This window comes from Eulemur rufifrons, chromosome 7, assembly GCF_041146395.1.
Source record: "Eulemur rufifrons isolate Redbay chromosome 7, OSU_ERuf_1, whole genome shotgun sequence".
Taxonomy (NCBI): domain Eukaryota; kingdom Metazoa; phylum Chordata; class Mammalia; order Primates; family Lemuridae; genus Eulemur; species Eulemur rufifrons.
The window spans coordinates 256,218,048-256,245,113 of record NC_090989.1 but is presented as its reverse complement, the minus strand read 5'-3'; the positions used below and the strand labels follow the sequence as shown (position 1 = coordinate 256,245,113).

Here is a 27,066-nt window from a genome sequence, read left to right as displayed (position 1 = left end):
AAACACAAAGGCAGCAGAGACCTGTGTAAAGCTAGTTCTGCTGTTTCTCTGAATTTATGATGTTTTTAAAATAAATTCACTTTTTTTTAATTTCCAACAAAAGCTCCATAACCTGGTGATGTGTCTTCTTCATTATGATGAAAGAAAAAAAATCCCCCTAAATCAAGCCTTCAAATTGAAGTGACCAGTCTTTACTGTAAGAGCCATACCATCCATAAAACCAAGGACTACAACTCCTCTCCGAACCACCATTTCCCCAGTTCAGCCAAGTTCTCACCCCCAGGAGACTATTCAAATATACTAAAAGAAAAAAAAAAAAAAAGCCTATTGTTACAAATTATCCCCATCCTCACAAATCCTTAAATCAGGAAAGAAGATGAAAATACACAAATTTTTCCTTTAAAAAATCAATGAAAAACCTTAAAAATCAAAATAGCAATACCATCTTAACATAAACTTAGCAAACGTGCTGAGCCGAAGGCAACAGAGTTCAGGAGTTCACGTGTAGACAGGTCTTGTCCACTGGCAGACCCACACCCCCAAGCAAGTGGAAAGTAGACACCAGGCATGGAGACACACCTGTAAGCAGGTGGGCACTTCTCAAATATGCTACAATATTGTAACTTGCACTGGGTAGGGTTGGGAAAACCTCTAAAGACTCTTGTAACCCAAAGATTCCAGTTGCTATCTCCAGCAATTGCATTTTATAACAGCATGGCTCACTCCAATATACACACTTATGTTAAAATATACCACTGGCACTTGGGAAAAAAAAGTATTTTATTTGCATTGCTTCCATGTTTCTACTGTAGTGTTAGGACTTAAGCATCACTCTTCTATTTCCTATTTACAGCTCATTCGGAATATTACTACAAATACAATATACAATTTAAAAAAACTTATGGGGAAATGCAGCTTATTTTTTTTCTCCTCTTTACAGGCTTCTCAAAATCATTCAACTTAAATGAAAATTTATATGGACATTTTCTGTACATATCTGAAAGGGCAGAGATTACAATGATAAAGCCAAAAGAATTTTGCACAAATACAATAAAATACAGAAAACAGAAAGTATAGATGATGTTATCTGGGGTACAAATATAAACAATACAGTACCATTTGAGTAATTTAGCAACATAATACCCATACTTTATAGAAATAAAACTGCAAACCTGGAGAATGCTCTGACAAATATTAAACATTATATATACAATGAGGTAAATGTACCTTGGTCTCTTGAGAGGTAATTTAAGTTTAAAGCAATTGACATTTGAAGCATCTCCTTGACATATAAAGAAATATCAAACACCCGATTCCATTGGCACAATGTGAAAAAGGGATATCAAAACATGGTTCATGATATTCAATTCATAAGTCTTATTAAAAAAATAAAAACAAATTCACTGAAGTTCCTTTTCAGTTATAAGAAACAGGTTGAATGTTATTAACCATATTTTTAAAAGTTTACATTTACAAATAAGATTGCATAATGGGATTGAAAAATCTAATGTACTGACAACCCTTATAAAGAAGTCCAGCATTCTTAGAGAGAGGGCACACAGGTATCCAGCGTTCCAAAACAGACACAAGAAGCTACAGTACATGTCCAAAGCTATTTTTTAGGATCTCAAAATATCTGAATTTTCTGACATTTTCTGCTGAGCTATAACAGAACCATTATTTGGAACCTCCACAATTTGGAGCCAGAACACTGCCATGGTCAAGAAACAAACAAACAAAAAAAAAAACAGTTGACTTACAATCTTTCTTTCAGTGCAAGGATAAAAATAAGCTTTTGATACAACATGTATAATGGGATATTGATTTTGTTGTGCATTTTAATTAGCTCTTTGCCATCTTGTTTTACAAAATAGTCTGTATCTGACAGTTCTCAGACACAAAGAAGAAAAAGGTAACTCATGCACAAGACTATAAAAATGGCCAAGTTACCACTTAAATTTTGTAAAAAGAACGGAAATCTGAAATTCTTGATGGCCATGGCACTGTACTCCGACTCAAGGCACTTCTTGAGCACTATCATTACAGCAGAATTACAGGCTCAGCTCTCCGGGCCTTACCCTGTCCTATAGGGGATACAACTGGCCATTGCTTCTGGCACAACTCCCACTGCCACAGCTGCCATCCCCCTCCTCGTCCAAGGCTAAAGTCAAACAAAGCAGGGCAACCAGCAGAAGCACCCCAAGCCTCATCTGCTCGATGTCCAAACTTGGAGATCCCTCCCTGCCACCTTCAATGACTCAAGGAAATGGAAGTATGTCCCACAACTTCCTTCAGCCCTTTTACTCTAGGTCTCGAAAGCGGCTCTTCAATCAAAAGACTGGGGGGAGGCAAAGGTCTTTGGGTCAGGGACCAGCAGGAGAGCAGGCTGGGAGAAACAGAGCTGAAGATAGGAAGGAAGGATGGACCAGGGGTGTCCGTGTCCCACTAAGTCACAATTCCTCCAGTCCCACTCCTTCTGGATACTGACAAAATGAATGTGTACAGGTAATTTGCCAGAGGATATGTTTTAGCCACGTCAAATCTTGGAAGGTAAGCATCCTAGGATAGGCAGTATAAACAAAGGATTGTGTTTCAAAATGAAAAAATTGTTACTCTAGTCAAATCTACCTGCAGTTTACCACAGTAATCACGATCCATCTCATCTTTTAAGTTACTTTCACTTTCATTATTAGCCAATTGGGGTTTATTAAACTGTCCCTAGCAAAAAAAGGAATTAACTGCAGTAATATGTAAACTCAATTTAGAACTAAATTCCAACTTTTAAAAAAATTCCCTGATTGATCAAAAGTACATTTTATCCACTTAGGCAAGAACAGTATAATTGCAACTCAATCTTTGATTTAACAAAGAATATCTTCAGCAGAAGTTGATTACTTTATATGAAAATGAGAAATCATGTATTACAACTTTAAATCAGACAACTTTTGGTATGTTCTTAAAATTATATAAAAATAGTTTTAGTGATAAAATGCATTGGTCCCCTGGATTTAATAAAGCAGATCTGGTAGGCTTAGAAATGGCCCAAAAAAAAAAAAAAAAAAAAAAAAAAAAGAGTACCTGATCACAGAACTAGAGATTATTATTAAACAAGTAATATAACACAACTATAAAAACAAATCTCTCAAACTCATTCATTTGCTTCGATGAAATCACGGTAACTACAGAAAAAAACTCAAATTTGTAATCAAAATAGTAACCTCTAAGCACATTTTCCCCATGATGTTTTTAAACACATGAAAAATTGACATTAAATTCCTATGTAATATGTCATTCATTCTAAAATTACTTTGGTTTTAAGACCAAATAGTCTTTTGAATTTATTCTATGTGTAAGAGATAAGACATTATCAGAATGCAACTCATTCAGTGTAAATGGCCACTATCTCTTCCTGACCAAAATACTGGAAAGGTTATTCTGACCCTTTCACTGGGGAATTGATAGCACTATAAAGTCAGTCTTGCCTAACAGCTATGATAGTTTCTCCCTCCCCTCCCCCCCCAGAATAAGATCACAGTGATAAAAAGGACTTTGAAAACTGTAAAAGCCCTGCAGAGACTTTATAGCACTGGAAGTAAAAACCAGTTATTGTAAGCTAGTTTCAACTTAATGTAAGAAGACCACAATAAGTGCTTTGAACATTTAATCTGACCGAAAACATCTATAAACGGAGAACCTATATTCAGAATGTTCTTTAGCTACCACCTCTCCCAAATATCAAGGGTGCACTGAATTAATTACATAAATTACATGTAAATTAAGCAGTTGCGATCTGCAAACATAAGGAAACACTGAATTAAAAGCTGCCTTCCTCAAAGTGTAGTGAGACCTCAAAACCACACTAACTCTCTAACCTTGGTTACAAAGACAGAGAACCCACCTTACTCCTATGTAACAAATGTGACTTTCTCACACACCTGTTATCTATGCAAATTATTAACTACCTTTGCCTTCCTAGAAAAAGGCCTATTATTTAACATTAACTGCATTCTAACTTTAAATGTAATTCATCTCTTAAAAAAATAACACTGTCTTTGAACAGATAAAGAAAAAAATGGCTTACAGAATACCACACAACTTTTCACAGGCAGCTAGACAAACTTTCCCTTTTAGAAAAATTAGTCTGTACGCTACAAACTTTAAATTATTAAAGTACTTACTATAAGCATCTAGAGTGCCACTTGATTTTTTTAAAAGTATACTTAGACAACACAATCAAAATGCTTGATGTGAGAATATTCAAACATGACCATGAAAACGATTTACTAATTAACACCACTTCATTTCTTTAGTGGTTTAAGCACAGTTTGGTAGGAGAAAGGCATTTTCAAAATGGAATACCAAATGACATACCACAAAAACCCTTCCAAAAAAACAAAACAGAAAAAGTCTGGATTGCCCAAATAAATAGACTTTTCAAATTCAAACATTATTGGTTTTAACACAAAAACTTTAAGCAATCCTACTCGTTTCCATTGCAAAGACACAGCAGTGGCACTTACTGGTATAGTACAATCCCATTTTGAAGGCATGTAATGTTCTGAATATGTGAAAGAACGGTAATAGTACACAAAATACAATTGCATAAATTACGTTCCTCACTACTATATGAGGTCATTTTTAGACTCAAGATAAGAGTTTTATAAGTGTTAGTCTTAAGATCCTGAAAAATGATAGAACAGTACATTCGAAGTCTGAATCAAGGAATCTCTTTAGTGGTTCAGAATCCTCTGAGAATGTACTAACCAGAATTAAATCACTTTCTTTAAAAATAAGAAATGTTTCATTATAACTTAGCAATCCAGCTCCTTTACCCTTAAAGATGATCTTCAGCACAGCAGAGTTACCTCAAGTTAAGACCAGCAATCATCTTTTTTTAAAAAACAAGTTTTGTTAATAAAAAATTAAGGTAGACTACACAATATTTTGTAACTGTCCTGGGAAAGAAGCGTTCATAGTGCACAGAAAGGACCCACGTGGCTGTTTCCCGGGTCCAAAGAAATCCTGGGAAGTTTTTAGCTGACTCTATTACACTGCCGCAAAAGGAAGCAATATCCTTCTGTTCCCTCTCAGTGAGGTAGAACAATTGACCTTCCAAATTAAAACCCAGGAGCAGATCTGAAGAAAAAAGTAGAGTTCAGGCAAAGCCACAGAATTACATTTTGATGCCTTCCTGTTGACTGAGTTGGGACAATGTTTTCTTAATGCGCAAAGCTGTAAGCCTAGCTGCTCCATTGGCATACCAACATTCTCTCATAATTTTAGCCATTACTCTCAAGGCCTACAAGAAAATACAAAAAAAAAAAAAAAAAATTAATACATGTTCTACTTTCCATTGATCTGGATAAAATCTTTACCTGTCAATTTTCTTTTTACATATGTACAAGTTTTTTTGTTTCAGTATTATTTGGAATAGCAAATGAGTAGGAACGACTTAAATTTTCATCAAAAGAGCACTGGTGCCAGCTGCTGGAAAGCAGATGGACAAGGGGTAACTTACTTAGCAGACCTGAAAAGGCTGAATCCTAAACCAGAGCTGGGCAAGGCAAACAAGGAAGCTGACTCACATTGCAAATTTAAGTTTGTACTGTGAAGTATGCACATCGAATTTTAAAAAGATAAAATCTAGCTCTACTCTCGTTGGTTAAACTATGTCACATACAAATTCTTTGAACATGCTAAGATATATTTCATCTGGGCCTGGATACTTGATTTTGTTGGAGGCAGCAAGCTCTCTCAGTATCAGAGGTTCTGCTGAGTCCCCCGTTTTTTGTTGTTTTTTTTTTTTTTAAAGAAATTTCTCTTTTTCCCCTTGTAGCGTTAGCACAGACCCACATTATTTTAAGACGTAAAATCAACCACTGAAGCAACTGGCTTTTTATAGTCATTTTAAGCTACAAAACTTCCAATTTGGAGGAATATGGTCCGCTTCACCAATATTATAATAGTAACAACTAGAAATTAAGGAGAGATAGATAAAATTCATCTTATAAATTCCTCAAATTTACAATTAAGAAAACATTTCTAAAACTTTTGGTGAGAGCTGAGGTTAAGAAGCTCAGATATTACTGGAAAGCATTTTCCCCAAATTCCTGGTTAATGGTCCTCTGGGTAATCATATAAATAAACTGCAAAATCATTTGAAGCATCTTTGTAATCATCTTATCCAAGTTCTTCATTTTACGAAGGGATATTGGGTCTCAAGAACTGAAGTGATTTGTTCAAACTCAGACTCTAAAATGGTAGCCAGGCTGGTCTAGAATACAGGTCTGCTGACTCTTGTCCATTACTCATCCCACTATGCTGGGCTGCCCTGGCTGAAGGGAAGCATTCATTTAAAAAGCAGCCTGTGCCTACAGTCCTAGCTACTCGGGAGGCTGAGGCAGGAGGATCACTTGTGCCCAGGAGTTTTGAGGCTCCAGTGAGCTTAGGTGACAGAGCAAGATCCCATCTCTCTCTCTTTTTTTTTTTAAAGCATGTGCCTTAGTTCATTTTGTTCCGTTCATCTGGCAGATCTAAATGATGTTCTGATACATTAATGGCCATTGCAAATGCTCTATGGGCATTTCAATGTGCTTAAAATTGAACATGAAAACCAAATTACTGTTTTTACTCATTGGTTTACCTGCTATGAGAAAGAAAGAAAAGAGAATTCTTGTCCGTTTTTCTCAAAGAAAAGTGCAAATTTCAACTTAGGAAGCAGAAGCAGTTTAGAAAATCGCCTAATACCAAAAAGAAACACTCACTTCACAACTCTGCCATCTGTTTGGAATATTTGGCCTTAACTTCTGTTCACAAACAACTTTTCTCATTTCTTCAACTGATGGATCAGAAGGTACAAGATCATAATAAGGCAGCTGGTAATCTTCATGAATTCCTATATTGGTAAAAAGAAAACAATTCTGTTTTGAACAATTTATTCAGCTAATGCCAAACCATTAGAAGGATCACCTGAGAGTTATGTGCCATTACTGAATTTGATAGGTGGAACAGGGCTTACAGCTTTCTCTATCTCATCCACATCTGCATCAACAACCCACCTCCCTGAGTTGGTACTGGGCCCGCACCTTGAAATGAAGCATTGCCATGAGATTAGTAAAGGCTATTTTAAATGACTATGACTATGTTAACTATGAGCTGTGACGACTAGATTCACATGTTCCCCTAGAAACCTTCTATGCAGCAAATGAGATTTTATTCTGTGGGTATACAGCCTCTCACTTGTATAGGGATATATACTCTATCAGTGAGACACAAATCCTACAAGGCAAGTCTGAGGTGCAAGTCCCTTTCTCTGCTTGCACCTGTCAAATAACACACCCTACTTGCTACTATACAGAGACACACCCTGTCCCTCACTGCCTCAAAATCCTGAGGCTCTAGGTCTCTGCCAAGCCTGGGCCCCCAGCCTAAGAGATAAGAGACTGTTACTTGACTAAACATTAAAAAGAACTCAATCTAAAAACCTAAAAGTTAAAACAAATTTACTCTAATAAGTAATGTAATGTTAATTGTATTCTGTGTATGTAATCTCCAAATATCAAGTTGGAAAAAATGACCACAATCTCAAGGAAAAAAAAATAAGTTTGACCCAGATACACGTTAGAAACAGCTTCCTAGGTGGCCTCTCAAGCAGCTGTTGTTCTAAATAACTATATTCCAAGCTAACAGGGGTTGGGTTCTGATGATTCCCGAGATTCAAATGGGACTAGGAAGTGAATACCCGGGGCTAGGGCTCTGCGTCTGCACACCATGCCATGCCCCTCCTCATGGGTTTCATCTCCTTTGTTTTCTCTGGCACTCTTAGTGACCACTTGTTTCACACTGTTGACTGGATATAATTTCATTCAATAAAAAGGAAGGCAAGTCTTGAACAACTTCTGCTCATAACAAACTGTTGGGGGAGAGGGGAGCAATTTACCACCAATGGAACATCGTCGAGCAATTTCCCAGAATACTAAGCCCATTGCATAGATGTCAGCTCGTTTGAAGGATTCAAAATGTTTCATATTTATGGAATCATCTAGAACTTCAGGGGCCATGTACCTAAAAAAAAGTCAACATTTTATTTTACTGAATGGCAGACACAAAATTTTTGAAATGTTTCATAAATTTTCTTTTACTCCTGAGAATTAAAAAAAATTATTCACTTTAAGACTTCCCCTCCTTTGGCATGGTTCTGCCATTTTTAAAAATGATTCATACTTCTTATAAAAAGTTTCCCAAAGTACATAAAGCACTTTAAAAATCAGCCCCTTACTGCCACACAGTATAAACATTTTGATCAACATCCTTGCAGACATTTCTCTATACATAAACATGTACATACAGTATTATATAACTGAGATCATATTAGACTCAAGAAAAATATTAAATATCCACACTGTTTTGCACATTAATGATGTCAACTAAATCCCACTAAATGCTGAAACAGCAGTTTCATGCTATCTGCTTTATGGTCTTAGTTTCTAATGAAAGACACATATATAACTGTTACGAATGTCCTGATGATGGACACCATCTGCTTTGTCACGTACTATGCAGGGACTATCTATTTTAATCTAGACATCTTCTCACTGAAACAGGATGAAAGGAAGGGCAGGAACATATTCCAGGAAAGAAAATAAAAGATACAAAAGAATGCCAGTCCTCACGCTGATGTCACATTATAGGGTTGTAAAGCTTTAAAAACTCTAAGGTTACAGTTCAGGACCCACAAAGACCTGCAGCAACCACCCCTTAGCTAATCAAGAATTCCGAGAGTCCCCACTGAATCCAGAAAACCCAAAATCATAAATGCAATTTAGACAGAGTAACGCTGCTGGCTCTCTCTAAGGCCAAGGCAGTAGTTTTGAAGAAATATTGTGAAAACATGATGTGATAGTATCAGTTCAAATCTCAGCTCTTCAGCTTACCATCCATATTAAGTTAGCCATATTACTTAACCTCCACGAGGTGGTTCCTCATCTGTGAATTCAGGGTAACAACTCCTACCTAATTAGGTTCCTTTGAAGACTCGTGAACTCAATAAATATTTATTGAGAATCTACTGTGTAGTAGGCACTGTGATGGGTGCTGGGAATACAAGTCTGCTCTCAAGAAGGTGGTAATCCAATGGATTATACGGAAAAATAAATGGACAGTTACAACCTAATGGTAAGTGGGTCAAAGGGACAAGTTCAGTGTTCTATGACAGCGCTTGGCAGGGACACCTAAGAGACCTGAGGATCAAAAAAGGCTTCCTATGGGAAAGGAAAGGTAAGTATGAGTTAGGGGAACAGTAGAGGAAAGTATGCTGCAGGATACAGAACATGCAAAAGTCCTATGGAAGAGAGAAAGGCATATTTTCAGAAGCTGGACATGTGCAAATAGCTGGGCAAGCTATAGCACAATATTTAAGAAGGGCATCAAATGAGGTAATGTATGTAAAAAAAAAAAAAGAGAAAAGCTATTAAGATGATTGGCACATAGTAGGTACCCTATAAATGTTAGTTATCATTGTTATTATAATTAAGATAACTAAAAAATAGTATTTTCTGGAAGGGCCACCTTTCATCAGCAGGCATGTTTTTAAGTCAGGTAACCCTGGCTTCAGAGCAGGCAAGCCCAGGAGATCTTCTACCTGCAGGCAAGCTAACAAAGAACAAGTTTGAGTCGAGTTTCAGAAAAGATACGTATATACATATGAGAAGGAGAAGGAAAAGAAATTGATTTCAAAAGATATTAAACACTATTTATTCACAAGTATACCTTTTTGTTCCCACTCTGTGGTTTGGGGCAATATCAATAGTATCTGTGGCTGAATCGTGTCTTACTGCCAGTCCTAAGTCTGCAATACAGCAAGTTCCATTCTTCTTCACCAAGATATTCTTTGACTTTAAATCTCTATGGGCAATAGCTGGTTTTCCTAAAGAATCGAAAATAAGACATGATTGCTTACAACCCTCACCTTCAGGTTCAAAAGCCTCTCCTTCCCGTCCCAGTACCAAAGCATTTCAGCCCACATCACCCACAATACCTAGGACATTACTAAAAAAAACTCAAGTGAATCACTGGCGAAAAGTTGCTAAAATAACATTTCTTTTTTTTTTTTTTTTTTTTTGAGACAGAGTCTCACTCTGTTGCCCAGGCTAGAGTGAGTGCCGTGGCGTCAGCCTAGCTCACAGCAACCTCAAACTCCTGGGCTCAAGCGATCCTCCTGTCTCAGCCTCCCGAGTAGCTGGGACTACAGGCATGCACCACCATGCCCGGCTAATTTTTTCTATATATATTTTTAGCTGTCCATATAATTTCTTTCTATTTTTAGTAGAGATGGGGTCTCGCTCTTGCTCAGGCTGGTCTCGAACTCCTGAGCTCAAACGATCCGCCCACCTCGGCCTCCCAGAGAGCTAGGATTACAGGCGTGAGCCACCGCGCCCGGCCTAAAATAACATTTCTTTAAAGAAAAAGATTAGAGGTGAAAAAAGTTATCAGTTTGTTTGCCCCTTATAAATTCTTTACAAGAATCTTAGTCACAGATTGATATTCATGCCCAGGAACCAAGCATGTAGATCATCATTTCCCTTTCCCGTCAACTGGAATGTACTCAGAATTAAGTATATTATCTAGAAGAAGTGCTATTAAAAATAATAATTAAAATGCGGAAAACTTGGAACCTTCATACACTGCTGATATGAATGTAAGGGCTCAGGCACTTTGTCAAAATAGCCTAGCAATTCTTCAAACCATTAAAAGGCATTACCATACGATCCCATAATTCAACTCTTAGGTATATACCTAAGATAACTGAAAACACATGTCTACACCAATGTTTATTACAGCATTAATCCTAATAGCCAAAAGTGGAAACAACCCAAATGTCCATCAACTTATGAATGGATACACAAAATATGGTATATCCATACAATGAAATATTACTCAGCCATAAAAAGAAATACTGATACATGTTACAACATGGATGAACCTTGAAAACATGCTGAGTGAAAGAAGCCAGTCACAAAGACCACATATTGTATGACGCATTTATATAAAATGTCCAGAATAAGCAAATCTATAGCCAGAAAGCAGATTAGTCGTTACCTAGGAATAAGAAGTTTATGGGGAAAGGGGAGTCAGCACTCGTAACTACAGGGTTTCTCTTTGGAATGATGAAAATGTTCTAATATTAACTGTGGTGTTGATTGCACAACTCTGTGAATATTCTAAAAACCACTAAATTGTACATTTTGAACAGGTGAACTGTATGATATGTGAATTATAACTCAACAGAGCTGTTATAACTAATAATAACAATAACTACAAAGATGGAGCTGGCTAAGATGTGAAGGAGCACATGTGCAGTAAAGCAGGAGTGGCAGAGCCACCGGGCAGCAAGGGGACAACGGCCAGAGCGGATAGGTACATTGGTGTCTGACAGACTACAAGTCACGGATACCACAGCAAAAACATTTCATAACTAAAACAGCACTGAATTTTTCAACTGTAAAACCATTTCATGCAGTTTCCTTATCTCAGGGTCAAATATCATTATTAGTGGCCACATAACATTTATACAGCATAGCAATGTTTACAAAGCAGTTTCACATTTCATTTGATACTACATATAAAAATGCATTCACTTGAAGACTTGAATGCTGAAACTGAGATCCTTAAACATCATAAGCAAGACTGAATGCTACTTTTAAGAACCGACAAAAATATCCCAGTGTTATTACAATGACTAGGGAATCTAAATAAATTCCCAGGTTCCTAACTCTATCTGAGATTTAATAGAAAGATAAAATGTTCTCATCTAAAACATTAGTTTTAAAATCTCCTGTTAGGCTAAATTCTATTTTCTTAATAGACATTATTCATAGGAATTTAAAGCTTAAATAATAGAACTGCTTAGTTACCTTGAGTACCAACAATCTCCATGTGAAGATGGGCAAGACCACTCGCTGTGGATAGAGCGAGTTTTATCATTCCTTCCACAGTAACTGTGTATCTGTTCAAGTAATCAAAAAGGGATCCATGCTCATGATAATCTGATACCAACCAGAGCTGAGTCCAAGTACCATTGTCTGTAAAATAGCATAACAGTATTTCAATTGGGTTGCAGAACAATTATGATTTATTTATTCAAAGGTTATTACTCTCAATCCTGAATCACACAACTGCAGTATGATGCCACCTTTAGTCTGTATGCATCTCCTTCGCATTTTCTTGTATATTCAATCTGTCTTACACTTTCATATACATATCCTTTACATCTTCAGAGTAGGCCCCCGTTCTTAAGATAAGGCAAGGATAATGAATCCCATTTAAAAGACAAGAAATTCTAGCTCAAAGATGGTAACTTTCTTAAGTCTACACAGATAGGAGCAGAGCTGAGACTACTGAGTGCCTAGAACAATGCCTGGGTCAGGTTAGGTGTTCAGTGGCTGTTTCTGGAAAAAGAGAAGGAAAAAAGAAAGGCAACAGGGAGGGATAGAGGGAGATGAGAAGGCTCCCAGCATGGCCACAGAAGGAATGGATTAGTATGGGACAAAACTGAAAGTGAGTTTTAATGAGAAATGACAAGCTTTAGTGACAGACTGTACACATGGTTTACAAAGATGCAAGACAAGGTGACTGTAATTCCAAGGTTGCCAGCTTAGAAAAACAAAAATAGTGGTACCTCTGACACATGGGGAAGCTGAGATAGAAACTGAAACATTACTAGAAAAAGCAGGACAAGCTCAGACAGAAACCAGTTTTACACAGTTATTTTGAACCCAAATGACAAGGAACATGGGTTCCAAAAGTTCCTTTGTAAGCTGATACATGAGTTCAAAATGTGTTTTCTCACAGGAATAATGGTAAAGATACTGGCTAGGCTCATAGGCTAGACTCATCCACAAAAGCCTGTTTAACCCAGAAGTAGCTGGAAAACCCACATATTTAATTAAATCATGGAAAAAAAAAAAAAAGACACTGCATCATTAGGAGATAGCACAATTCAGTGAGAGATGCACACTTGGAGTCATTCTGACCTGGAATGGAATCCAGGGCCCGCATTATTGATTACGCAACTTCAGGCAAGTTTCTTAACCAATGAATCTCTGTTTCTTCTTTTATATAACAAGAATAGTACCTTACTTTGCAAGACTGTTAAGAAGATTTAAAAACCAGAATGCTAGATTTAAGCAGTTAGTACATAACAACCTAAAATGTTCTGTTTCCTTCCTTATTAGTTGTGAAACAAAAGATAAAAACCCCAAATTGACATAAAACAATTCTATATTTTGAAGGCTGTTGCTTGAAGAAAAGCAACTCATTAGAAGTGATTAAGAAAGGAGATCAGAACTTTTCAGAAGATTCTGGAAAGGACTTCTGGGTACTTTGAAAAGGCCTTAGAGATTCATACCAGTTCTTTGTTAACTTGTTCTTCATAAACTTTATAAACTGATTCTGTCCAAATTTGCACTTTTTCTTTTCCCTTATATAGCTAATTTGCAGGCCTTTTAACCATGGCTGAATTTTGAGAGGTTCACAAATACAAGAACTACAGCGGAAGACAGGAAGATGGAAGAAAGGGAGATCTTCTGAGGTTACTGACAAGGAAGGTTATATGAAGGGCTGTGCATATAAAAGGCTGTCTGAGGTGGAATTCACTAAATCAGGAAGATGAAGATAAAGAAAAAGGGAATTGGGGTGGAGGGCTAGGTTCAGAACAAAGTCCATAGTAGGCAGGAAAAAACCAGTAGGGTCAGCTAGTTCCTGTGGTGACCACCAGATGACAGCATCAGCTTGGTTGGAGAAAGTTCAGGGCACAGCAACACCAGCATTTTGTGACTGTGTATTTGCAATGTGGAACATGGTACAAACAGACCCTGGGTGAGGTTTAAGCTTCAAAATGCAGATTTCAAAGCCTCACTATAGTAGAGTTTGGAACCATGAATGTAGTTAAGTTCTTTAACGGAGCAATTACTATTTGTAGAATTAAAGCCTTCAAATGAATCAGTAAGAAGAGTAAGACTTTGAAAAAAAAAAGACAACTATTAAGAAATAAGAAGAAACAAAGAAAGTCTAGGGTCATACAAGATAATAAAGGTTATTTTAAGAGTTGGGGGAGGAGCTAAATGGTGTCAAAGGCAGATAAAATGAGAACTAAGGCTTTGGTTAGGCTGATTACTGCTTTTGTTTGTTTTGTTTTTAAATTAAGTAATACTGAATTGTTAGTAGCCACTAATAACCACTGCCTACAGCCATCACTGCTCTTGTCATAAACATTATAGACCCCATGATGTGATGCAATAGGAAGTATACAATATCCCTAATATGTATTCTGGGGAAAACCAATAAAACCTCAATCAGATTCAGCCTCTAAATCTAACAGTTTTGAGAAAATACAGAGGAGCTAGATAAGAGACACCATGGGAATTCAATCAGCAAAATCGAGAATGTGATAAGCCCTACAAAGACAAACAATCCAGTCTCTTCAACAAATAAACTACAAGGAAAAAAAGATAGAGGGGGGAATCTAAAGATTTTAAGGGATGTAAGAGAAATATCAACGAAATACAGTGTGTGGACTTGAAATCCTAATTTGAATAAAGAATTGTTTTAAAAAAATAGGAGACAATTGCAAAAATTTGAACCTGACTGGTTATCTGACGACATTTTAAAAATAGGCAATGGTAGTATGATTGTTTCATAAAAGTTTCCTCATCATTTAAAGATACGAATTAAAATTGTTTACGGATAAAAAGATATGTTATCTGGGACTGGCTTCAAATAATGGAGTTGAGGCAGAGTAGGTGGGATCAGAGATCAATTATAATTGGCAGTGAGCTGATAATTATTGAAGCCAGGTGATGGAGGAATATTATACTAATTCTCTACTTTCCTGCATGTTGTAAATTTTCTATAAATAAAAGTTAAAAAATAAAGAAGCAATACATGCTTGTTGTACATAACTTTGAAAATACAGAGAAACAAAAAGAAAATCATAAAAATCACCCATAATCACCAACTGAGATTAACACTGTTAATATTTTGAAGAAATAAATACTGCTGAAGAAAATGGAAGGGGAAAGGAGGAAAAAGATGACTACAGGTCTGGCCAAGCTAGAAAAGATAATGTTTACATTTTATAAATCAATTAGAGACTCAGGAACATGTTGCCAAGAATCAAGAAAATCTTAAAGAAGTTTCTGTTTTTAAAAGTTTCTAAAATACTGTATTTGACTTAATGGGTCTAATTTTATATGACAAACATCTTTTTCTCTTTGAATTTGCTGATGTTTAGTAGCTACATCTTTGAAAAGGCTTAAATAGATCTTGTATTACAAGCAAATGTTACCAACCCTTATTGTCTGCTGCTATAAATCCCAGGATGTTTTCATGACGTAACATGACAGTTTGATAAATCTCTGCCTCACGGAACCATGAGCGCTCTTCTCTGGAGGAGAATATCTTAACAGCAACTTCTTCTCCCCGCCACTTTCCTCGCCAAACTTCTCCAAATCGACCTTTGCCAATGCTTTCTTGTAACACAATAGTTCTCGCAATTGTTCTCTGAACAAGCAATGGTAAACCTAAAGATAAAAATAAATCATATTCAACACAATCAACAATATTATGTGTTTCAACACCATAATAGGCACTAGAGAGTGATCCAGAAAGGTATTATTCCCTATGATATCTTACAATCTCACTGGGGAGATACAGACTACATTCGCAATAAAATAATTAATGAAAAAAGGAAAATAAGATAATAAATACATTAAGAGAATCCAGAAACTCCTGTCTAGAGGGTAAAAGTGGCTTTGTAAATTAAGTTGAATTTTGACTATTCTTTACAGAAGGGATAGGGCCAAAGAAGAGAAGGAAGTAAGGTGGTTAGGCAGGGGGAATATGCAAGCAAAGGCTGAAGATGGAAATGAAGGCTACATGTTTAGGGAACAAGTCTTGATATTCAGAGAGGATATATGTGGCAAAGCAGTGACAGGGAAGGTAAGCTATCACCAGAAGATGAAGAGTGCTGAATATCAAGCTCAAAATAACCACCAATGAGAGCTTTAGGTAAAAGAGGAACCACTAAAGATTTCTGAAAAAAGGGACCATGAATGGGGACAGGGGGGAGATAATTTTAAAAATCTTATTTTAGAAAGATGAATCTGGTAATGATCTTACTGATGGGCAGAGAAAATGATGTGGACACAAGAAACAGAAATAAATTCTGGCCTAACTTTCAATAAATCAGTAGAAATCATCACAGAAACTATTTCAAAGCACAAAATTTACTTGTTAGGAAATGGTTAATATAGGCGATACTAGTGTCTTAAAGAACAATGCCAAGTAACTTACCTTGGAAATGGGGCACTTGTGGTTTTTTTTTTTTCCCCACTAACTGACTTGCCTTACTTCAAAATACATATTTTAAAATATTGCCATACTTATTTCATTTAAAAGGATTTACTATTAATAACTACCTACATTAAAGTGACACTAAATTTGAGACAATCACTTAATATCATATCCCCCATCTGCTAAGGAACTATCATTTTAAATTATCCTGACACTAACAAATAAAATGCCATTGTACATCATGTTCTACACTAGTATTTTATTTATACTATCTATGTACATATAAATCTGTGTAATTTATAATCTACATTCCAAGCTGCTTGCTAGATCAAATTAACCCAATGACAGTAAATGAAATTATCTGCTCTCTTTGGTTCCTTGATTTGAAATGCTCATATATCCAAATGTTAAGTCTTTAAAGTGATCAGAAGCTTTTTCTTTTTCATCTTTATTCTCAAATGGGTCCTTTCTTCCCCTAGCTCTACCCCCCTACCTCCTGCAGTTAGCAATCTAATTATAAACAACTGTTTTTGTTTATAAGGAGACTGCTAGTTAAAAATAGATCTGTTCCAAATCTTTATTTAAATCAAGGTGCTCTTCTGTACTATGAATAATCACTTCCTAACTATGTTGTTTATTGTATATACTAACTTTTTCTTAAAGCCTTGTACAGGGCCATACCATGTACTGAAAAGTATACTTAAGAGTTAATTTCAGGAGACTAATTTGGAAGTTACAAAGTCAGGTAATAAAGAAGAAAAAGGCATCACAAACAGGAAGTCTGAAAATGTCTAACAGGTTCAGGACTCCTGTAAATGGTATGGTCAAGAAAGGCTAACAAGACAAGGGACATTTCTGTCTTCCCCTTCTCCACTAGATTCTAGACACAGAACTAAAATTAAAAACCAAATCTAGACTTGTCATACTATCTACATTGGGTTACCATACCTCACATGAATAGTTGAAAATTTTTTAAAAGTAATTTTCTTCTAAAGACAAAATTAAGTAGGCCTAATTTATTTTAATAGATCTCTGAATTCTGTGCTTTACTCTTCTGTACCTTTAGAACTGCTTGAGAAAAAACTCCAACAGGGAAACAGGGTCCCAGCAGCTTCACATACAGTGAACAATGGAAATAAGACCTGAACAACACGCATATATTACAAGAAATCATAAGCATGCACAAGACATAATGAACATTGGCCTAATCTGAGACTCACTCTTTCAAAAACTGGCACATATGCACATGCACACACTCACACACTTGGGTTGGAGCTGCCAGAACTCAGCTCTTCATTGTCTTCCCTGTTAAAAGTACAGTCTTTGAGAGGTAGAGATAGAGCACTCCTTAACTATGGTCGTGGTGTTGAGTAATAAACGTGTGGATTCAAAACATGAAATGCTTAGTTTTACCTTTTCCTCATTAAATCAAAGAACTAAAAAGGGTATTATAGATAGACATTTTATGTATTCATAGGCAGAAGTCCCATGCATAAGGTGGCATTAAGGCTTTTTTAGTGAATAGAAGGGAAACAGATGGCATTTTCTGCTATCATTCAACAGAAAATGGCTTCTGCCTGCATAAGTTCAGAGAGAATTCAGTACACAATGAACTATGATAGGGAAAGGAGGCCTTAAACTAAGCTTTTTTGTACAATGCAGCAAATTAATACTGTATATCAGATTTTTCCTCCAAATATGTGTTCAATAACATTAACACTTGTCTTTGGACGTAACTTTACAATTTACTGAGTGCTTTCATGCAAACACTTGTCTCATGTGAACTTTACAACAATCTAATCACAACAATCCACAGGGCAGGGTTCATCACTTTCATTTTAAAGATGAAATAATTCAAGGATGAGACATCGGCTAACTGCCCAAAACCACAGAGCTAGCAAGCAATATAGACAAGTTTTTGCAGGGTAAGGCATAAGAGGGAGAAAAGCTTTCAGAAAACAGAGAGCTGTAGTCCCCGATGGATCTAGAAATGTATATAAAAAGGGAAAAAGAATAATTCCATTATTTCACATCTACATTTAAAAAATAAACAAATATATTCTTATTCAGAAATCCTCTTCCTAAGCCAGCACTCAGCAAGAATGCCATGTTCAGTTCAAGTGCCAAGATCATGAAACCCAATGTTGAGAAGCCAGACGAGTTCAAATCCAGCATTTCCTAGGCTCTTCTGGAGCTGGAGATGAACTCAGACCTCAAGGCTCAGCTCATGGAGTTGAATTAACAACAGGCAAGGAAACTAAATTGGTGGTGGTAGGAAAGCTATCATAATCTTTGTTCCCATTCTTCAACCAAAGTCTTTCCTGAAAATCTAAGTCTGGCTAGTACATGAATTGGAGAAAAAGTTCAGTGGGAAGCATGTTGTCTTTATCACTCAAAGGAGAATTCTACCTAAGCCAACTTGAAAAGGCCATACAAAAAATAAGCAAAAGTGTCCCAGGAGCTACACTCTGACAGGCATACACACTGTCATCCTTGAGGACTTGGGTCTTCCCAAGCGAAACTGTGGGCAAGAGAATCTGCATGAAACTGGGTGGCAGCCGGCTCACGAACGTTCATTTGGACAAAGCACAGTAGAATAATGTAGAACACAAGGCTGAAACCTTTTCTGGTGTCTATAAGCAGCTCACAGGCAAGGATGTTAATTTTGAATTCCCAGAGTTTCAGTTGTAAGCAAAAACAACTAAATAAAGTATATTGGATGGGAGGAAGGGAGGAAGGAAAAAAGGAAAAGTAAAAGAAAAGAAAAAGAAATGAAATCAACTGCCATCCACACAGCAATTTCTCTTAATCGTTTAGATGGGCTTGTTCCAATATATCAAGTGGCATGAGCTGCTTTTGATTTCCCTTGCTGTTGGCTGTTAAGTTTGGTGACAAGAGAACAGGTCTAAGGGATTAATTCAAAATGATCTGTAGCCACCCTGATTTTCTGTTAACTTTGGTCCTTGCTTATTATAGTTTTGGACCAGGCTAATTTCTGGAATGAGCTAAATCTTTGTGAATCGTCTGAACTCGGAATCAATGGGAAACACCAGGAAAGCCCTAAAGTAATCTCTCTCCACAACTTCTGCCCAAAGACTATCACATCTTCAGTACTAAGGCTGCTCCAGCTAAGTCCAACCTCTCATTGCCTTCTTCCCACAACTATCTCAGGGGTCCCTAAAGTTGCCTTAAAAAACCTAGGCTCCAGTGCAAGCCTGTACGTGCCGTAGTAGTCAAGAACAGAGCTCAGTTATTGACTACATATGGCCAAAGTCTACAGAAGACTTCAGGTAATGGAATCAGTTTCTCATACTAAATGAATGAACAGATATGCATACATAGCAATATATATTCATTTCCTTAAAATAGACATTTGTCATTCTATGAGTTTTCTTTAATATCACATATGATTTTTTGCTTCAGCGTTACATTCTTGCCCAGTCATAACTTCTGCTTTAGTGTTCCTTTAATATCACTTGATTATATAATAAAATTAGTGAAATTTTCATTGTTTTCAAATCTTCACTTTATCCATGAATTTAGCCCTTATTTGAAGATGATTTATATTAATACTTTTCAAAGGATAGTACATCTCATTTAAAAGTCCTAAGAAACCACTTTAAGTATTATTATCAATAGTATCTGTTTCACACTTCTGATGAGGAAACAGAAGCCCAAAGAGGAAACATGGCTTAACCAAGGTCATATAGCCAATCAATGACAAAGGTTACACTGGAATCTAGATCTATTGACTCCTAGCCAAGTGTCAAATTCCAAAAATGTAGGAGATAGGGTGTTCCTTTCTCAGTATCCTTACAAACCACATGCAAGAAAATGTAAAATTCCCCTGCGGTTTAAACGTGAAGCACTGCTATGCCAAAATCCACCTTGGGATGATTCTGGCAATTAGCCAGTCTATTTCTGCTCCCATAAAACCCAACAAACAGAACTGAGAAAAGCAAACATCACAGGGGCCATGGACTCCCACAAAACATTAAATAACAGGGTGGTTAGATTTTTTTTCTGAAGTGAGAAAATGACTAAGAATTCATTAGTGTAATAAAACAAGAAAAGAAAACGGGCCTACACTAAAGACAGCAATTTCATATAATGTCAAAAAAGCAAATAACCTTCACAATTCCAAACACATTTGTCTCATGCCTGCTTTCAAATATAAAAATAAAGCTGCTAAGTAATCCTGAATAGAATGGGTAGTTGCAGACTGAACATCTTTGAACTTCAGCCTCATCTATATGAGAATAATTGTCCTTATCCTTTCTACCTTAAATAGTCATGAGAAGCAAATTAGATTATATAGGTGAGAATGCTTTGAAATTTATACAACTATGGGGTTGACTTACTGACTTGTTTAAAAAGTAAAAGTAAGTTCCAATCTGTCTATACTAAACTATCCACAGTCAAATACAGACCATGCTTAAAGACCTTTATTATGCTCAAACCTGGAATATTGTTTACACTATCTCAAATTTTAACAAACTAAGTCAATTGGCTTACCAAACTAATAAATACCACAGTTAATTTTTAAGACTTCTTAAGAAAAAAGAGAAAGAATTACATTACCTGATCCAGAACCCGATGTTGTCATATCATAAATTAAGTCTTTTAACGTAGTACCCTCTGAAATAAAAGGGCGATCTAATGAAGGATCCTCTTCATTTGGCACTCGATGGTGAATGACAGTGCGGTTATGGCAGATATAGACCATCAACATGAGTGAGATGCAGACGAAGCAGACTGGTCCAGCAATGACAGCTGCCAGTTCGACAGGACCAAGGCCAGGTGATGGCTTTACTGAAAAAGGGCCTCAAGTGAAATAAACATCAGCAACAACAAAAACATAGTAGGTGGCACCCACGGGTTCCTAATCCTCCACAATTTCTGCAGTTGGCCACTGCCACCACTTAGTCTAAGAGCCTCACTACAACAGCTCATAGGGACTCAAATCCAGAATAAGTAAATCATTCAGTCTCCTCCCACTGGCCCTCTTTTTAAGATCACCAGCTCTGTCAGCACCCACTTATTCTTCCCGGGTTCTCCAGCCATCATCTAAATCACAAGGCCAGCTACCACCAACACCCTCTCCATTTATCACCTCAGGTCACTATCAAATGAACCAATAATCTGGCACCACTCACATTAACATCTTCTGAAAAGTCTTTTTTTTTTTTTTTTTTAAAAAAGTACTTTTGGCTTGTCTTCTTGTTCCAAGGCCAGCACATGCTGATAGCAGGAAAAAGTATATAAATACATATATCGCCACCAACTTTTTTAAGGCAAAATATATCCTTTGTTTTAATAATAGAGTTTGCAGATATATACTTTCTATTCCTTTTTTAACCACCTAGACTTTTAATTCCAGATCATTTATTTACTTATAATCTCTTAATAATTAACATTTTGTGTTGTTTTAGAACCACATTAAGTACAATTATTTTGACATTCATCCTGTGCCTTACTGGTTCACTGTTTAGCAACATTCTTTCATATCATATCTTTCCCATTCTTGAGATGTCCATTTGAATTGATTTCTTATACAGAATCCAATTCCAGTAATTTCTTTCAGGAAGAGTCCATATGGATCCTTGTACACTGAGGACTTAATTACCGAAAGATGGCTATTGCCTTTGTATATGAAAAATCTTGGCTTATTGTGAGTGACACCATATGTTATAAATAATCCATTGCCCCCTGATACTTAAAGCAGAAAATCTGAACTTTTTTGCTTTTTATAGGTAACCAGCATTTATGTCTGCCAAATGCTTATATAATTTTTTTGTTCTTAAAATTGATACTTTTTATTATATGCATTTGGGTTAATATTTTTTCATTAGTTTTGCCCGATATTCTTCTTTTTCTGCTATTGTGCCTTTTTCTGGAATTCTGATAATAAACGTATTAGGTCATCTAGATCTGTCCTATACAGCTCTTAACTTGCTCACCAATTGTCTTTTTCTCTGAACACAATTATAACACAATTTCTTAAGCTTGTGTTGCCTTAAGCTTGTCTCAAACTTGACTATAAAATTCCAGCATCCAGTCTGCTGTTCACTATCAATATTGTATTTTTAAAAAACATTCATCAATTGAGCTTTTCATCTGAAAGCATTTCATAATGAACTGAAAATAGATGTTGGACTGTCTGAAAGTTCCTCCTGAACATGTGGTAAACCTATTTCACAAGACACTGACTCTAACTTACCCAGTTCAGAGTACTTCTTTTGAACCCCTGAGTCTTTTCATTTGTTAATTTTTTCCTGTTTGCTTATCCTGGAGCTGGAAATAAGTTTATGTATGTTTAGCATTAGAAATGAGGTAACTTCTTCACAAGGTTTTGTATATGTCTATTCAGATATTTCGAACTCAAAAATGGACATGGGAATTGTCATTTTCTTTGCCATATTAGAACTGCAGATGCCTTCATAAAAGTCACAAGAATTTATAGTCTGAGAGAAGCTTACCATGAGGAGCTTGACTACCATGCTGAACGGTGGAGGGCTGCCTACCTTCTGTAACTCATAGAACTGGCCCTTTTCCCCTGGGCTATGGTGGTCCTTCTTACTTAGTTAGCATGAGGTCTGGACCAACTCTGAGTGGGAAAGTGAGCACTGTGGTCTGCTCCTCTGAGCACTGAACCCAAGTGCTTCCTAAGAGAGAATTGAGAGTTGCCCCTATAGCCTAACCTCATCCTCAATCCCTCATCTTAAGTATTGGTGGGATTTCTTGAGAAGTCCTTTCGCTTACTTCTTTCTTGTATGGTTAGTCAATTCTTCGCTAGTCTGGTGTCATCTGTACTCTAAATTGCAGAAGTTCTTCACAAGTGTTAGCGTGCGGGAGGCATTCTTCCATTAATTCCACTAGCACTAATACAGGTTTCCCTCATTTTTCTATTCCTTTGATTACTCCTATTACAGTAGGAATTTGGTATTTGAGGAAAGTGGTAAAAGAGTTGAATACATGTGCTCACACTTAAGATGTGTGTTCCATCTTAAACCAGAACCTTAAAATTAAAGAGTTCACAAAGCTTTCAAATGACTGGCTCTGCCAGAACATTTTAAAATGTAAACTATGGGTGAAGGACCAAAAATCTAGAAATCATGTATAATTAATTTATACACAAAGATCATAAACAAGGTGAAATTACAAAATGAAAACATCTGCACTGTTTAGTGCTACTCTAAATCCTTGCCCATTAAAAGGCTGTTGACTGCTTTAAAAGGTAGGAGCATTTACATAAGGAAGAAGAAATTCACTCTGAGGACAAAGTGGGGACTCTGAGGACACAGTGCTGCTGTAGGCTTTGTCAGAATTTGCTTTTATGAGGCACCCTTTTAGGCATAAAAGACCTCAGAGAAATTCTATCCTGGAACCACCTTCTCAAACAACACATATCCTGGAGGCAGGATCTTGGCTATTCTTATAGCTCTATAACTATGGACAAGTTACTTCTTGCCTCTAAACTGAAGAAGTTAGGCTAGATGATACCTATGATCCCTCCCAGTTCTAAGATCATAGTCAGGGTTTTAAGAACTTTACTTGTAGTATAGAGAAAAAAAGAAACAAAAAGAAAACTTATACAATAACTTACCAGTAGTTGGGAGTTCTATTTTATTGCAATGGTCCTGATTGCAGCAATATGTTGTAGTAACAGACCCCGTTTTTGAAGAAGGTGCACATACAAATGGCCTGTCTCGAGGAATTAGGTCAATTTCAGCTATACACATGCTATTGTGTATAACTTTGTCTGTGGTCTCTGTGACAGAGACAAAGCAGAGCCCATCTGTCACACAAGTAAAATTGTCTTTTGTACAGAGGTGGCAGAAACACTGTAATGCTGGAAAAAGAGAAAAAGATTCTATTAGAAAAAAATCTCAAGGTTAATAGTTTGAAAATATCCAACATTCACTCTAACAATACACTCTCGATCCTATTATCACACAATTTCTATGCACTGTTCAAAAAATAACTGTTTCCCTTAGAAATTCCAAATTCTGTTGCCAGCCACATACATGAAGAAGCCTATGGAAATGTGGTAAAAATTTGGACCCAGGTTTTTTCCTAAAAATTTTTTGCTTCCAAGTATAGAAAAATTTTTGTTACATACAATTTCATTGTAGTAAGGCAAGTATTTGCCCTCTCGTTTCAAACAAAGTGCACATAAATTTTTAATGGTTATACTTGTTTTTATCACCCCAAAACTATACGTCCACATACTCCGCCATTGGGGAACAAAGTATGAAAACACTACCAGCCATTACTGTTAAGCTGGGAATGACATTTCAGTGATTTACGGTAATGGAGTAATAGAAATAGATTCGTAGTGAGCCAGACATTCTCTATTCCCCTTGGTGCAAACCCTAAGACGCATGTCTTCCAGCTAGAATTGGGGTACTCTCTCAGTGAAACCAACCAGACTACACCATTATCAGCACATATATGCTCCAACCACATAGGCAATCTAGCTACAGAAATGACTGGAGAAAACACTAGCTCCATATCCACTTGTATCTACTTGATCTTTATAGCTCAACTCTAGGAGTAACCTCTTTAGGGAAGGAAGCCTTGCAATTATCACCAACACCTTCCCATACACACAGATACACACACACTCAACCGTGCTCTCCAGTGAGGTTAAGCGATCCCCAAAGCACATACTGGTTACCAGAATTGCTACTTTTATTTTTCTCTGGTCTATGAAACTGTAAGCTCCTTAAGGCCAGAGACTTGTATTAATCATTTCTGTAAATCTGCTATCTAGCAGTAAGTCTGATACAGAGCAGCTTTCAAAAACTACTTGTTGAATGAATGATAGACTGGGTACTTATATTTCACCATGGGTCTCATGAAGTTGCAAAGCACAGACATGTCCTTAAGTCCTATCAAACTTTCCAATTACTTGTTGGCAAGGGAAAAGTAAGAGTCTAGGTATGTGGAATGGCCATCTAGGATGAGACCAGGGAGGTCCATGGTTTCTAGAAAAGGAGTGGCTAGGCAGACAAGCAGGCCAGAAGAAAGCTAACTCCTTGAACAGCTAATCTGCTGTATAGGAAAGGGCAACCCTGGGTTGCTCAAACCCTGCACATTCCCAAGAAAGTCTTATTTTCAGAAATGGCCTTGTCTGGTTCCCGGGAGATGAGCTCTGTGCCTCTAGAACATTCTCCCTGTTAAGAATGTTTCTGTATGCCTGAGGCCTTGGGTCACATGGTACCAGTTTGATCAGACAATTTATGCTAAAAATGTTTTATAGTGAACACCTATTATTGCTGTGAAGGGGTAGAGTCTGAGTAGCTGAAGCCAGTCATGCAGATGCTGCAAAACTATGTAACTGACCCCAATAAAAACCCTGGACACCAAGGCCCAAGTGAGTTTCCCTGGTTGACCAGACTTCACCCATTATGCGAACATATTATGTTGAAAGAATTAAAGCCATCTATGCTACGCCACTGGGACAGGATACCTGGAAATTTGTACCTGGTTTCTCCTGGACTTTCTCTAGGTGCCTTTTCCTTTTGCTGATTTTAATCTGTATCTTTTTGCTGTAATAAACCATAACCATAACTATATCAGCTTTTCTGAGTCCTCTCACTCCTTCTAGCAAATCATCAAGCCTGAGGGTGGTCTTGGAGACCCCCAAATCACTTGCTAAACTCAAACTCAGGAAGGTCACATTCTCCTCAAGCAGTTGCTTTTTGGTTGCTGGTTTAATTACCACACTTGTCTGTTATTTCTACAGCAAAGTTTTACCTTAATCACTATAAACATGTTTTCTTCAAGACAGTTCAGCTAACTGTCTGACTTAACTCTTCCTAAGGAGAAGGGAACTCAAGAAAAGTACAAGGAAGAGACACATCATAATCTATTTAAAGACTGTTAAAAGAGACAGTTGTTATTCATGATGATGTTTGATGGTGATAATTTCTCTGGGTATAATTTCTCTGGTGATAGGTTCTCTGGGTATAATTTCCTAAGGAGGGATTCTGAATCAAGAATTCAGGGACTGGCATCAGGGGTACATGAATCCCATAAAACCACAGGCCAAATGCTGTATATATTTGCATTTTCAAGGAGAAGATCTATAGCTTTCAACAGGACTAACAAAGGGGTCTGTGAATCACAAAAGATTAAAACCACCTCCACAAGAGATTGCCATCAATCTCTCCTAAATCCTCTTTACTCATGATTATTCAACCCATATTTTCTAAGCATTACTTTTATCAGTTATTCTACCAAAAGCTTAGTATACAAAGATTAATAACTGATGGTCACGATCCTTGAAGAGCTCCAATGACTAGTGAAGAAGAACATTATAATACAATGTGGTAACTGCTATATATAAAAAATATTGCCATGAATACTCTCCCAATTCTAAGACGACCATGGCTCCCCTGGTGTACAGGAGACAGCGATTAAACATTTGGTCTAATAATTAAGACTTTTACTTTTGGGTTACAATTTACCTTTCACATTACAAATGCTATCCAAGTCCACATAATTCTCACCACTATAATAACCACGTCTTCTATAGCCTTGGTCTTTACACATACTATCTCTCTGCCTAGTTTAAACCCATCCTCTTATCTGCCTTATCTTTTAAGACCCCATTCAAACAAGATCTTTCCCCAGATGTGCTTCTAAACCTCTCCCCTACCCTTCTGACAACTGGGAGCTCCTTTCAGTATGTACCATAGCCCTCTTTGC

At 36.8% G+C, this 27,066-nt stretch overlaps 1 protein-coding gene and 1 pseudogene across 21 annotated transcripts in view; one reads left to right on the top strand and one right to left on the bottom strand.

Moving 5' to 3' along the window:
• Nucleotides 1-458: 458 nt before the first annotated feature.
• TGFBR1 (transforming growth factor beta receptor 1) overlaps nt 459-27,066 on the bottom strand; it is a 48,306-nt gene continuing 21,698 nt past the window's right edge. For 8 of the 21 annotated variants that reach the window (XM_069476629.1, XM_069476631.1, XM_069476632.1 and 5 more), the window contains 8 exons: nt 23,957-24,202; nt 20,932-21,162; nt 15,348-15,578; nt 11,913-12,080; nt 9,769-9,925; nt 7,940-8,064; nt 6,765-6,895; nt 459-5,299 (listed from right to left, as the gene is read on the bottom strand). In XM_069476629.1, coding sequence (XP_069332730.1) covers nt 5,174-5,299; nt 6,765-6,895; nt 7,940-8,064; nt 9,769-9,925; nt 11,913-12,080; nt 15,348-15,578; nt 20,932-21,162; nt 23,957-24,092 — 1,305 coding nt within the window. In that variant the 5' untranslated portion in view covers nt 24,093-24,202 and the 3' untranslated portion in view covers nt 459-5,173. Of the gene's footprint in view, nt 5,300-6,764; nt 6,896-7,939; nt 8,065-9,768; nt 9,926-11,912; nt 12,081-15,347; nt 15,579-20,931; nt 21,175-23,956; nt 24,203-27,066 lie in introns of all 21 variants that reach the window. The other 13 variants (XM_069476624.1, XM_069476625.1, XM_069476623.1 and 10 more) reach the window with 10 other exon arrangements.
• On the top strand, nt 18,458-19,041 carry LOC138388435 (small ribosomal subunit protein eS7-like; annotated as a pseudogene).